The sequence below is a fragment of the Propithecus coquereli genome, unplaced genomic scaffold, assembly GCF_000956105.1.
Source record: "Propithecus coquereli isolate 6110/MARCELLA unplaced genomic scaffold, Pcoq_1.0 Scaffold130, whole genome shotgun sequence".
NCBI classification, from domain to species: Eukaryota; Metazoa; Chordata; class Mammalia; order Primates; family Indriidae; genus Propithecus; species Propithecus coquereli.
In genome coordinates, this window is record NW_012137192.1 from 5378521 (window position 1) to 5394186 (window position 15666).

Sequence of the window (15666 nt, forward strand, 5' to 3'; positions counted from 1 at the left end):
CACTTTGAACTTGATGATGTACTTAAGCAATCATAACAAATTGCTGATCAGTCATTAATACACAGATACGAATGCATCATGAGCAGGAATCCTTGACTTCCAGGCCTTAATGGCATGATGTTAACACTCAGGGTGTCCCTTCAATTTTTTCTTAGCTTTTAGACCCACTTTCCCCACAACCTCCCTTTCATTCTGCCTAACTTCTCTGTCCATACATATCCTGGGTCATCTGCCTTATTCAATACCAGGGAAAATGGTTCTGGGACACTAGATATTCAGATGGGGTTCCCAAAGTACGGTCCACAGATCAGCAGGATTAGAAGTGCTTGGAAACCTGTTAGAAACGAAAATTCTTGGGCTCAACCCCAAACCTACTGAAATAGGAACTCTGGAGCCAGGGCCCACCTGTGTCTTAACCAGGTGATTCTGATGCATGCTGAAGTTTGAGAACCACTGATCTAAGGAAGTGAAGAACTGAGAAAGAACACAGAAAATTAAGAGGGAGAACAATTGTTTTAAATTTTTTACCCATTGAAGATCTTCTTAAGATGGAAAGAACTCCTGAGCAGAGTTTCAGCTACACAAGGAACTAGTCTACAAGCTTTCCTTGTTATGTAGTTAGTGGAGGCCACTCCCCATTTTCCTGTTGACTAAGCAGGCTGCACCATATACCTTAATCAAGAATCCTTCTCATATGCTCAATGTTCTCCATAATAGAAAACATGTTCATATACTATCTAAATTGTTCTTCACAATACAATATACTAGAGATGCTGACATTCGCAAATGTAACAGTCCTGATTTCAACTATTCACAAGTGATGTCAACAGGCCGGGATAAGCAGTAACTAGTCATTCATTTTTCTGAGGCCCAAAAGTGACTACAAAGCTGCCATATGGGAAATAGTCAACCAATTACAGTTATGTTAAATGTGCAACAACCTCAACTCATGGAAATTTTCTGTGCTTATGTGGGTGCGTAAGAAAGATGGTCATAAAGAGAAAGCCAACTGCCACTGACAGCCACAAACGTCATGGTGCCTAGAAAAGTGATCTTCTTTAACCAGGGAGAGAAAATAAGGTATTCTGAATAAATTTAAAAATGAAATGTCAAATCAGTAGTGGTTTGAATCTTAAGTATGAACCAGTTTGTCCACTGCAAATGAACTTAAAGTATTTGTGAAACTTACTGGCAAATTACTCAGTCAGTTCAAATATCTCTCAGCAAATAAGACAGAATTTTAGAGTGATAATTCACAAGCAATAATTTTACAGTACAAGGATATGGACAGGAAATTTGGATTTCTAAACAAATGTTATTTGGGAGAAATTAAATTGCTTTTAAATTACTTTAATATTTATAGATCTATCAGGGGTATGAAAAGACTGCTAAATATTTTCAGTTATATGGTATTACACTTCTACGGGGAAAATATCCTGCAGTGTTATTCCAAAGTGTGGGATAAGTATCTGGATAGATCCTTAACGATCAACAAACATCTATGAGGCCTGGGAGAAAGTCTTGTTGGCTGCTGTGAAAACACTTTGCCAGTGTACTCACACAGGTGTCCTAAGAGCAAGAGATGAGAGGAGCTGTTATGTGGCCAAGTCAAAGGCACTGGCTCAGTCCCCACGCCCCCTAACACCCCCCCCCCGCCCCCCGCAGGAGACACAAGGCCAGAAACAGCTGAGCAACCTTAGCTGGGATGATCTGGGATGTGCCTCAACCTCACACCACCTACAGCCCCTAAACTGAGTTCCTTCCTTGGCTATTCACTACCTCAGCCAATCACTAACTCACTACTCTAAGTTAAGGGGGATCCCTCAGCAGAAACCAAGTCCCTACAGTTTGGCCTGGGCTACCCGTAACACTCCACTTAACACTTACTACGGGCTCCTCAAATACCACAGGAAAAAGATGAATTATTTTCCTCACCAAATCTGCTCCTTTATTTCCTATCTTGGTGAATCCACCATTATCCACTAATCTCCAAAGCTGGAAACCTGAGTTATGTTAGGTTTTTTCCTCCCATATCCAGTTAATCACCAAAGAATCCCCTTAAGATCTTATAAATCTGTCCTTCCTGTTCACCCCAGTATAACTGTCTACAATTCAGGGGCTCATCACCTCTCATTTGTTTTACTCTCAGAACTTTTAACTGGTCTCGAAAGCTCAAGTCTTGTAACCCTTCCATCTTTCCTCCACAATGCAGATGGAAAGACTATTCTAGAATTAAATCTGATGATGCCACTTCTCTTCTTATATTCTTTTTTTTTTTGAGACAGTGTCTCACTCTGTCATCTGGGCTAGACTGTAGCAGCGTCATCATCGCTTACTACAACCTCAAACTGCCAGGCCCAAGCGATACTCCTGCCTCAGCCTCACGAGTAGCTGGGAATACAGGTGTGCACCACCATACCCAGCTGAATTTTTCTACTTTTTTGCAGAGATGGGGTCTCGCTCTTGCTCAGGCTGGTCTCAAACACCTGACCTCAAGCAATCCTCCCGCCTTGGCTTCCCAAAGTTCTAAGATTATAGGTGTGAGCCACCAGGCACCTGGCCTCCTCTTATATCTTTAATCAAGATAACGAACGTATCTATCACTCCTAAGTTTCCTTGCATCCTTGTGTAAGCCCTCCCTAGAGCCCTACCCCACTCTAATCCAGAGGCAATCACCAATCTTTCTGTCACTACAGATTAGTTTGCATTTCCTAGAACTTTCCATAAATGGAATCATACCATATGGACTCTTTTTTGCCTGAATTCTTTCACTCAGTATACTTATTTTGAGATTCATCCATGTTGGTGCACGTATGAGTTCATTTTTATTTAATGCCGTGTAATATTCCACTGTATGGACATACCACAATTTGTTACTAACAAGAACTATTGAGGAAAAGTACTTTTGAGTATGCCCTGGGTAATATAAGAATATTCAAACATCATTCTAAACCAAGTTCAAGTACTGTCCTAAGCAGATCTTATAAAAAGGAATAAAGGCCAGGCGTGGTGGCTCACGCCTGTAATCCTAGCTCTCTGGGAGGCTGAGGCGGGCGGATTGTTTGAGCTCAGGAGTTCGAAACCGGCCTGAGCAAGAGCGAGACCCCATCTCTACTAAAATTAGAAAGAAATTAATCGGACAACTAAAAATATATAGAAAAAATTAGCCGGGCATGGTGGCGCATGCCTGTAGTCCCAGCTACTCGGGAGGCTGAGGCAGGAGGATCGCTTGAGCCCAGGAGTTTGAGGTTGCTGTGAGCGAGGATGACGCCACGGCACTCTAGCCTGGGCAACACAGTGAGACTCTGTCTCAAAAAAAAAAAAAAAAAAAAAGGAATAAAGTAGAGGCAAAGGAGAAAATCATCTTAAATCTCAATTTAAAATCCTAAAATTGGCAGAGTAATTCCTAACTACAATTTGTGACTATACTGAGGGTTAGTAAAAAAAAAAAAATAGCAGGTCATGCAATCTGCCATTAAGTTCAACTAAGTGAATAGCATAGCTCTGCTAAACATTCCCCACAAAGAGATAAAACTCTTCTTACAGAAGCAAAATTAAACAAGTACACAAAGAGACCCTCTAAGACAAGGATCAGCAAGCTTCTTCTGTAAATGGCCAGAGAGTAAACATTTTAAGCTTTGCAGAACATATCTCTGCCACAACTACTCCATTCTGCCTGCCCTGTAGTCCTGAAACAGCCAGAGATAATGTGTAAATGAATGGGCATGGGTGTGATCCAATAAAACCTTATTTACCAAAACAGGTAGCTGAATTTGGCCCTGGGCCATAGTTTGCCCACTCTTCCTCAAAAATAATGCTATATGGGAATATGTCAAGAATTACATAGAACATGTCAAGAATTACATTGCAGGGTTATTGTTTCCACATGTTACAGTGGACAGTTCCCTTCAGTTGGTTGCAAGCACTGGTTATAAGTGCTGACTCTTCCACTGGGGGATTATTATCTCAGCTTCCTTAACCTTTGGTCTTATTTCCTCATCTGTGAAATAAGAAGAATCTCTTCAATCTACCTCAAACAGTCACTGTGAGGAACAAACATAAGGTAGGTCAAAGTGCTTTGTAAATTATAAACACGCTGTAAACTGTAAATTTCAATTAAAATATATCATGCACCATAAATTGTTCCTAAAATACTAAGCACTTTTCTCTCCTCCCAACCCCAGTATTATATGCCTACAGGCCATTCTTCTGCAAAAATGACAGTATTTATCAAAGCTTTGGCAAACTCTATTTCCGAATGTAGCTCCATCAATGAAGATCATCCATGCAAACAGATGCTGAAACTAGGTCATCCATCACTAGTCTTTTTCAAAACAATATTCTTACTTTGCCCACTCGGGGTGATTTGCTAGAGTTTCATTAATCAGATTACTTGTGACTTCAATCATGTGTACACTCTCTTGATGCACCTGTATTACAAATAAAGAGAGAAAAGAATCTCAGTAAAAAATAAACTCAACATTTTCCTACTGTATTACAGGAACAATGCTTTTAGAGTCAAAAAATTATATGATTTAGTTCTAATTCATTTAGAAACGTGCACCAAAACATTGTTATACATGATGTCCTGCAATAAACACTGTAGGAAATACAAAATACATGACAGCTCCCTGCCTTCAAGAAGCTCAACAATTTACTTCAGGAAAAAAATACATAATTAGATATGTACATATACTTAACACATATAAATACATTTAGTTCACATATGTATCTGTGGGAATAAGCTGTATATTTGTGTATCTATGTAAACAACACCAACACTACATGAGCTAACAGAATTATAATGTAGTACAAGACATACAGGCAAAAATAAGCAACTGAGTAAGGTTTCTGAGTAAAACAAAGCCAACTGAAACTGCACCTCTGAATGTACCTTGCCCAATAACCAACAAAATGAGGGAGATAAAAAAGAAACCAAGCAGTTAAAAAATTTTTTTTACCCAGGACACCTAAACAAGAAATGAAGCATAATTTGATACAATTTACAACAGCAATCAGGCAAAGAAACAAAACATTCTGGAGCACAACAAAGAAGTATAGCAGTTAAAACTGACCCCCACACCCAGAAGCCATACAGGCGAGCTGACAAATTCTTTAGATTCACATGTAACACACAGAAAAGAAACCATATTCTTATCCTTTCCTGGGAAGGAAAAGAAACCATAGTTGGGGAGAAGAGGATAAATCAAAAGAAGGAGATCAACAGTCCTCCACTCACCCATCTTCTGTTTCTCTCCCTCCCTGCAGTGGAAGTTCCAGAGTATACAAGGAAGTGGGGGAAACAGTACAAAGATTGAGGGTATTTTCTCATGGGGATGGGTATAACCTTACAAAGTGGCAAAATCCCTAGGGCAAGTCACATACAAAACCCAGAACCGAACAGTGTCTAGGTATCCTAACAAAGGCATACAGAACCACCTAAGCCTATTTCCAATTGTATCTGGACCCAGAAAAGCAGGGAGAACGCAAAAAACAAACTGTAGCTTAAAAGGGAAAATAAACTGATTTCGGAAACAATGGGGAGAGAATCAACTCAAATACAACACCTGAGAAAAAGCCAGATCTAGTAAGGTCCCACAAGTTCTAGTGAGGAATTTAGCTTTCATTTTGTGGGATATGGGAAACCATGGAGGACTTTAAGCTTAAAAGTGACATAATCTTAAATTTTTAAAGTAAAGTAAATTTGGATGCTGTGTCAACAACAGACTAAATGAGGCAAAGGGTGGAGATCACTTAGGAGGGTACTACAATAATTCAAGACAGAATGGGGATAGCTTTGAGTAGGTGGGGGGGAGGGGGTAAGGGGAAACTTCACCTTCCACACCATCCCCCCCAAGAAAAAATATAGGTAATTATGTTGAGGGGCAATAAATGGTTACTAGGGAGAATGCAATAGATACTTGAGAGAATGAATGGATGGGGATAAACAGATTGACTTGAAAATTAACCTGAGAGGTATTGTGTTTAAAATGATTTGGGCCAGGTCTAGTTGCATTCTTCATTTTCTTTCCTGTAATATACTGAGATAACAGGGAAGGGAAGGGAAGTCCACTGTTCTTGTGATGGTCCATCTGGTTATGCAGATAGAAAGTCCCTTTCAAGGGCCTGTTAATCTCTAAAGGCCTTTAATTCAAAATACCAAGGAATCATATTTTGGGATGAAATTTCCTGAGCTCTTTCAAAGGGCAATAGTGGTAGTGATGGTAAAAAGTGATTGGATTCAAGATATATCTTAATCAATTGACTACTGGAAATTAAACCAACCTTGCACTCCAAAAATAAACCTCACATAGTTATGGTATATTATCCTTTTCATATACTACTGAATTTAATCTGTTCATGTTCTGTTAACAATTTTTGTGTTTGTTTTTAAGGAATATTGGTCTGCAGTTTCTTTTCCATGAATGTCCTTGACTTTGGTATCTGGGCAATACTGGCATCATAAAATGAACTGCTAAGTGTTACTTCTTCCTCTGCTACCTAAAAGTTGTTGTGCAGGACAAGTATTATTTCTTCAATAAATGTTTCATAAAATTCACCAATTTTATTAACATTAGCACCTGAACTCTTCTTGGCAGGAAAATTTTCAAACACTAATTCAATTTCTTTTCTTGATATAGGGCTACTTGGTTTTTCTACTTCTTCTTGAGTCGTTCTATTTCTTTCTTACAAGTAACTTCTCTATTTAGTCTAAGTTACCAAACTTGTTGGCATAAAGTTGTTCACAATATTCCTTTGTTATCTTTTTAAGATCTGTGAGCTACATAGAGATGTCTCTTCTTTCTTATTTGATATCAGTAATTTATATCTTTGTTTTTCTTGATCTGGCTAAAAATTTATCAATTTTATTTATGTTTTTCAAAGAACCAGGTTTTTACTTATATTAACATTTTTTTCCTACTGTTTCTCCATTTCCAATTTCATTGAATCACACTTGATCTTGATTATTTTCTTCCTTCCATTTACTTTGGATTCATTTGCTCTTCTTTGCTAGCTTCTTAACATGGAAGCTTAAATCACTGATTTTTTTTTCTAATATAATCATTTAATGCCACAAAAGTTTCCTCTCGGCATTGCTTTAGCTGCATCCCACAAATTTTGATAAGCACTAATTTTCATCCACTTCAAAATATTCTCTTTTCCCTTGTTGCTTCAATTCACAGATTTAGAAGTATGTTGCTTAAATTCTAAATATTTGGGGATTTCCTAGATTACTGTTACTGATTTCTAATTTAATTCTGTTGTGTCAGAGAACATGCTATGTTTTTAATATTTTCAATTTATTGAGCATATTGTTATTCTGGCAAGTGTTCCATGTTTACTTGAAAAGAATGTAATTCCTAATTGTCAATTAGGTCAACTTGACTAAAAGGGGCTTCTAAATATCTTTATTGATATTCTACCTACTTATTCTCTCAATTATTACAAGAGGAGTCTTGAATCCCTAACTATAATCATAGATTTGTCTATTTCTCTTTTTCATTCTGAATGTTTGATTTCATGTATTTTAGAGTTCTGTTGTTAGGAGTATACACACTTATAATTGTTATGGCAATATTAACTCTTAGCCTTATTAAAAGTCTTCGTCTCTAGTAATATTTCTTTTTGAAAATCTATTTTGTCTGATATCAATATAATGACTCCTCTTTCCTGTTTACAGTTTGTAGTGTAACTTTTCCAATACTTTTAGTATCAACCTTTTTGTGACTTTGAATACAAAATGTGTCTCTCATAGATACTGTATAGTTGGAACTTTCTTTTTGTATCCAGTCTGACAATCTCTGTTTTTTGAATGGAGTATTTAGTTGCTTCTCATGTAATATAAGCATTGACATGATTGGATTTAGGTCTGCCATTTTGCTATTTGCTTTCTATTTGTCCGGTGTCTATTTTTGCTCCTGTCCTGCCTTCTTTTGTGTTCATCAAATATTTTTTAGTACATCATTTTAGTTTCTCTAAACTCACATTATTTAGTTGCTAACTTATCACATCTTTAAATTTACCACAATCTACTTCAAGTTAATATTGACTTATATCCAGTAAAATATTTATAAAAACTTCACACCGGTAGAGTTCCATTTCCCAGCCCGCTTCTTTGTGCTATGGTTTTATATGTGTATAGTTTATTTATGCATGTTATAAAGTCCACAATACAGTGCTATAGTTTTTCTTTAAAGAGTTGTACATTGTCTAAATAAACTAAAAGAAGAGAGGGGAAAATACAACTTTTACATTTACCCATGTATTTACCATTCCTTCCTCTTCATTCCTTCCTTCGGATCCAAGTTATTTCTGGAGTCATTTCTCTTCAGTCTGAAGGAATTTCTTCTGCATTTCTCATAGTGTAGATCTATCAATGAATTCTCTCAGTTTTAGTTTATCCATAAATATTTTTCTTTTGCCTTTATTTTTAAAGAGTAGTTTCACTGAACACAAAATTCTTGGTTGACAGAGGTTTTTCCCCGTGACTTTAAATACATCGTACCAATGTCTTTTGATATTGACTGTTTATTTATGAGAATTAAGTCATTAATTTTGTTATTCCCTCTATGTGTGACGTGTAATTGTTCTCTTGCTTCCTTCAAGTCTTTATCTTTGGCTTTTGACAGTTTGATTATGGTGTGTCTGGGTACAACTTTGTGTTTGTGTGTGTTTATTCTACTGAAAGTTTGTTGAGCTTCTTGGGACTGTTAATGTTTTTTACCAAACATGGAAGTTTTTTTTTTTTTTTTTTTGAGACAGAGTCTCACTGTGTTGCCCGGGCTAGAGTGCCGTGGCGTCAGCTTAGCTCACAGCAACCTCAAACTCCTGGGCTCAAGCAATCCTCCTGCCTCAGCCTCCCGAGTAGCTGGGACTACAGGCATGTGCCACCATGCCCGGCTAATTTTTTCTATGTATTTTTAGCTGTCCGATTAATTTCTTTCTATTTTTGGTAGAGACGGGGTCTCGCTCTTGCTCAGGCTGGTCTCGAACTCCTGAGCTCAAACGATCCGCCCGCCTCGGCCTCCCAGAGAGCTAGGATTACAGGCGTGAGCCACCGTGCCCGGCGAAACATGGAAGTTTTTGACCACTGTTTCCTCAAATAATTTTTTCTACTTGTTTCTCTTCCTCTTGTCATCTTCTGGGACATCAATTATAAGCCTGTTAGAATGTCTGATGTTGTCCCACAGCTCTCTGAGACTCTGCTCATCTCCAGTTGGACTTGGCAATGATTTCTTAGTTATGACACCACAAGCACAGATAGCAAAGGCAAAAATAGACAAATGGAACTATATCAAACCTAAAGGCTGGGCACAGTGGTTCACGCCTATAATCTCAGCACTTTAGGAAGCAAAGGCGAGAGGATCACTTGAGCCCAGGAGATCAAGACAAGCCTGGGCAACATAGCAAGACCCTGTCTCTAAAAAAGAAAAAAGAAAGGAAAGAAAGAAAAAATAAAAAAACCTAAACACATCTGTGCATCAAAGAATACCTTCTTCAGAAAAAGCTGCAGGTTTTTGCTGCCCAAGATAGAATAGCTCCAAGAAAGAAAGCCAAAACTACCTGTCTTTACCAAAGAGAGTAGGAGCTTTTCATTATTAAACACTCCCCCAGTTGTTGCCTACCTGGTCATTTTCTAATGCCTTTAAATGGTGTTTGTAATAATTTTATGCTGCTTTATTCTTGATCTCTGTGGAGAAGAATTACCCGACACCCTCGCCCTGCTATTACCCCCAAAATTTATTAGCAAGGTGGCAGAAAAAGGATTTTCTGACAAATTGGATGTGGATACAAAACAAAGAGAGTAGTCAAGGATGATCCTGCAAATTTTCGTCTGAGCAAGTAGAAGAATAGAGTCGTCATTTAGTAAAATGGGAAGACTATGAGAAGAACAGATGAGCAAAAGGAGGTCTGGAATTCAGTTTCTGACATGTTACATTTGAGATGTCTTTTACACATTCAAAAGTGACACTGTCATGGATGTTCTGAAGAACGACGCATTTACTGACTGGGACAATTAATTTGATAACCAGTATTGTTCCCTCAAAAGCTCAGTTTGCATGAATCCTAGACCAGAAAGAAATGGTTCAGTAATATGTGTTGTCAAAGTTCAGGGAAGAAAAGCTCACTGAAGCAAAGGATAAACAAAGAAAAAGGACTTAAAAGATAAAATCGAGATGGGCAGGGCAAAAAGGCCCTATGTAAAGGGACAAAGAAGGGAAAGTAGAATAGAAGAGTAAGAGAGAAGAAAAAGAAAAATAAAACAGCATACTGACGAAAGGATTCTCTAAGAACTAGAATCGAACATGGCATAGTAGCAGGTTTAGGCAAAATATGACAAAAAGGCCTCTAAATAAGTCTGTAGAATATATTAATATATAAGTGACTAAACGTAATTAATGCCCAAAGAATAGATAGGAACTGCACAGAGACTGAAACAGAAGTACTAAGAGAGCAGGCTGACAAAAGCAAATAAGTTTGAGGGTATAATGAGGCGAAGACTGAGAACAGGACTTCTAAGTGGAGAGACCACATAACAAGAAACAATATAATTCTTTTTCTTTTTTTCCTAGGACCAGCAGGCAAGAACAACAATGCAATTCTTTAGCAAACTGCTACATATTAGAGTATCTATCAATAACAGTTACTCACACATCTCTACAGGCCTACGGGCATAAGAAAAATTTTCATATCTGTGATTTCTTGTAAGCTTCACAATTCTCTGAAAACAACATACCAAAATCTGGGATGTAGAATTCAGCAGAGTTCAGATAAAACAAAGATTAAAACGTAATATAAAAGTTAAAAAAAAAAAAAAGGGCCAGGAGCAGCAGCTCTCGCCTATAATTTCAGCGCTTTGGGAGACTGAGGCAGGAGGATCACTTGAGTCCAGGAGTTCAAGACCAGCCTGGGCAACATAGCAAAATCAATCTCTACCAAAGAAAAAAAAATTTAATTAGCCAGGTGTAGTAGCACCTGTACTCCCAGCTACTCAGGAGGCTGAGACAGGAGGATCACTTGAGCCCAGGAGTTTAAGGCTGCAGTGAGCTGTGATCACAACATTGTACTCCAGCCTGAGTGACAGAGCAAGACCCTGTCTCAAAAAAACCCCACAAAAAAACCACACTAGTCAGTAATAGATATCACCATAGAGATAAAATTTTAGCTTCACTTTGGAGAATAATTTTCTTTGATGAGATGAAAGGGGCGAGAGGAAATGTAAGCTGGAAGGACCTGGGAAGCAAGAAATGAAGATCCTATGGTATGTTAGCAGAAGGACCAATGAGACAGGAAGGGAAGTATCTAATTAAGAAATGCTGATCTAGTGAACAGGGTACTAACTGGATTAGGACTCATGAGACCAGATCATAATTCTTCTATTAAAAAAACAAAAAAGCCACTTGTTCTTCAGTATCTCACTTTTTTCATCTGCATTTACCCTTGAGGATTTTGAGATAAAATAATAATGTAAAAGAGATTTGAAAATAAAATATACTAGGCAAATTCATAGCAAAATTAGCAATACACAAATTATAAACACTTTAGCTGTTATACATATTTATAAGCCAAGTAACATTTTTCATGCTGCTTTTGCAATCTTCTTATCTATACTACCATTCTAACAATTAAGAGTATTAATGAGAATAGTAATTGTTGTACTCTACCTTTGCGGTCAGGAGTAGGGCTAAAAGAAGGGTTCCTATCACTAACAAAAATATGATGAAAATGCTAATTATTTTATCTAACATCCTCTCCAACCAGATGATCATCTGCACAAAAATGAGAAAGAGAATTACTTATCTTTAAAGAACTTACTAAAAACATATATATATTCAAATATCATGAAGACAAAATAGGATATTCAGCATTGCAAAGCAAACTATGGCATAATGATTAAAGCAAAAAAAAGCAGTAAGCAACTTCAGAAATTTAACTAACAGTATTAATTACTGCTGTTGTTATTATTGTCATGTGTAAGAAAAGGCAGTTAATTTGACCATATCCTGTATCTATGTTTAAATTCACATACTGTAGTATCACTTCAAGTTATAATTTTTAACCTGGTAAATATTCTAAACAAAATAATGACAACTCATTAGCCGACATAAAATCACATAAAGTTGTACTATCGATTAGCAAATAGAAATGACGTTAGCAAAAGTATGACCCTTACAATACAGGTATGTCCTAAAATACACAGATAAAATAGAAATAAGTTAGAATAGGAATTACATTCAAAATGTTTTTTTCCCTTTGATATCATTAGGGTTATGAAAGCAGTAATAATAAAAACCTTATGTTAAGGCAATGATAAACAGTGAATTCGGGATAACAGATACCCTGAGGGAGCGGGGGGTTGGGAGGTGGGGACACTTCGGGGGGGGCACAAAACAGGCTTCAGTCATGTACGTGGGATCATCAAGCTGGGGGGTATACAAACAGGGGTTCTTTACATCTTTTTATATATCAAATATTTCATAATGAAATGTTTTGTGAAATCCGACATTCTACTCAAAGTTTCTATCCTTTCCAAAACATGAGCCTTAGGGCATAATTATAGTTATGTGATATAAATTAAAAGTAATCAATGTAGTAACTGCTCTTCAATCAATAATTAAAATTCCACTATCTCTAAATGCTATTTGACATTCTATCTTGACTGTAACTTTCCTCATCTTTCACAATCACAAATAATCCTTCATTTTAAACAATTTGTTTTCAGAATATATAATTCTGACAGATTTCCAGAATTTGTGTCATGCAAAGCTACCACCTAACATTTCAAAACTACATTTAATTAATGACTTGCACCCCTCACACCTCAACCCCAACATGAGCTACAGCATTGCTAAATAAATTATTCTTCATTTAAGTCTGAATCATTCTCTCCAAACAGTGAATTAAACATCCAAGAGCAAAGAATATTGGTTAAAAACACGACTTCTAAAACATTTTCTACTCAAGGCTTATGAGCTTGTTCCCAGCCTTATCTATCTTTAATGAAGGACACTGTCACTAAAAGATCAATGCTATCATGAACTCAAAGATAAAAAGTTAATCTTTAATCTTGACAGTAACAGCTTCAAACAGAAGAGTTAATTTTCAGTGCATGCTACCAAAGCATCAAAGACAACGTAGAGATTAAAAAAAGAAACAAGTATTTAAGATATGGAAGGTCAGATGTCGTATTTTGAAGGTAAATTCTAAAATCAATGAAGCTAAAAAGTTTCACAATCAGGAACCAACTGAATATCTAGTTCTTGAGACAGCTTTCCCAAGAAAGGGCTAGCACTATATCATTCCTCTTTGTATCTCCAAAATCTAACAGTACACAGCATGTGGTAAGCATTAGATTACAATATGTTTGAATAAGTAGGCATAAATAAGATTTCATAATTAAGACCAGATTTGTATCAACAAATTATAATTTCTGAAAATAACATAGAAGACTTTTTTTTTTCCAGAAAAATCATATCCTGGAATGTATTTTTAAATGTATATAATGTTCTATTTAGAAAGTATGGATCTCTAACTTTATGTCTGAGTATTTTTAACATATAAAACGTAGAATATTCAAAAGCATATCATGTACAATCGACATTATAAAATCAAACTATATTTTTAAGCTAAGGTAAAATTTTCCTATCACAAGCCATACACCCAAGGGTTGGAAAAAATTCACACTGAGTCATCTAAATAAAAATGTAGGACAGGCGCAGTGGCTCATGCCTGTAATGCCAGCACTTTGGGAGGCTGGGTCGGGAGGATTGCTTGAGGCCAGGAGTTCAAGAACAGCCTGGGCAATAAAACGAGACTCTGTCTCTACAAAAAATAAAAAAATTAGCTAGGCATGGTGGCAAGCACCTGTAGTCCTAGCTATGGGAGGCTGAGGCAGGAGAATTGCTTGAGCCCGGGAGTTCAAGGTTACAGTGAGCTATGATCATTCCACTATACTCCAGTCTGGTTGACAGAGTGAGACCCTGTCTCTAAAAATAAAAATAAAAAATAAAAAATGAAGTATCATTCCACTGCTGAGTTTCTCTTCTGTTTCATTATTCTGGGCCTATAGGTTTTTGTTTTGCTTTAGGGTTTTTTGTGTGAGTTTTTCTGAGACAGGGTCTTGCTCTGTTGCTTGGGCTAGAGTACAGTGGCATCATAGCTCACTGCGACCTCAAACTCTTGGGCTCAAACGATCTGCCTGCCTCAGCCTCCTGAGTATGCCATTGCTTTGTTTTTTAACCAAATTCTAATTGAGTCTTAGTGCAAATAATCACTACTAAGAAATAAAATAATTCAGCTGTAATAGAGAGGTTTCATTTCATTTAACCATAAGATACGTGCTTTCTTACCCTCTCTTCTTTTCTTGGTTTCCTAATTCACTCCACTTAAACTTTTTACATACAAAAATTATTCAATGTTGCAATTTTCTAACCTTGGATATAATGTAATAAAATAAGCCCTCAACTTATTTTATGTGCTTTCCTTGAACATACACACTCAGAATTTTCCAGGACTTACTCCAACCGTACAGCAATGCTTTATCTATGCTACACGGTATCATTAAAGAAAATGAAAAAAAGTTACTTGATCTCTTAGAAATCTTTTAAAAGTAACTCAACTATTCGGCTATGAATTAGGCTCATAAATTAGGTAATCTAACTCAGTCCACTAAAGGTTAAATCAAATTCAACCTAATGAATTTAACTCTCCTTTCTCCGATCTCTTGAAGACAATTTCATTTAAACATACACAAATTTGGGACACAAAACCACCTACTTTGATCAAAATAAGAAAAAGTGTCAGGTGTGATGGCTTGTGCCTCTACACCTAGCTATTCAGGAGGCTGAGGCAGGAGGATCGCTTGAGTCCAAGAGTACAAGACCAGCCTGGCAACACAGAAGACTCTGTCTCCAAAAATAAAAAAGATTAGCCAGACATGGTGTGTGCCTATTGTCCCAGCTACTCAGGAGGCTGAGGTGGGAGGATCCCTTGAGCCCAGGAGTTTGAGGAGTTATGGTTGCACCACTGCACTCCAACCTGGGTGACAGAGTGAGACCCCATCTCTAAAAATAAATAAATAAAATGAGACTTATGTTTGCGCATCATTTGTCAAGGATTGAACTCATTTACCCATAACTAGTTTTATAAGGAATGGAGGTATATAGAACCATGCATGTTGGGAGAGGGGGAGGATTTATTTTGAATTAAAAATATTGCTTGTTTTTAATCCAAAATTTAACACTTTAGGCATTATCATAAATCTCTCCTTTCTTCCATTTCAACAGAAAAAATGAAATCCTAATCTTTATGTTCAAAAGTCTCATTTTGACCTTTCGAGAAGTACATCTTTCTTAAGGCCTGCTGTAATTTTTTTCACTGAAGACTTTTTAGAGTCTTATTATGTTTAAACACAATACACATAAATGATGTCATTTCTTGCTATCCGCCCTAGGGATTCACTGAAATTAATTTAAAGACTACTCTATGTGGGCTATATGTCAAAGGTACAAAATTCCTAATAATCTGTATTAGCCTTTATTGAAGTTATTAAAAGTACACCTATTGGCTAGGCGCGGTGGCTCATGCCTGTAATCCTAGCTCTCTGGGAGGCCGAGGCGGGCGGATTGTTTGAGCTCAGGAGTTCAAAACCAGCCTGAGCAAGAG

The 15666-nt window shown here is 37.0% G+C and overlaps 1 protein-coding gene across 1 annotated transcript in view; it reads right to left on the reverse strand.

The window, feature by feature from the left end:
* TMEM245 (transmembrane protein 245) overlaps window positions 1–15666 on the reverse strand; it is a 95661-nt gene that overhangs the window by 41973 nt on the left and 38022 nt on the right. Inside the window, exons 6-7 of the mRNA XM_012638526.1 lie at window positions 11667–11771; window positions 4348–4430 (exon numbers count right to left, since the gene is read on the reverse strand). Of these exons, the coding sequence (XP_012493980.1) occupies window positions 4348–4430; window positions 11667–11771 (188 nt within the window). The remainder of the gene's footprint in view (window positions 1–4347; window positions 4431–11666; window positions 11772–15666) is intronic.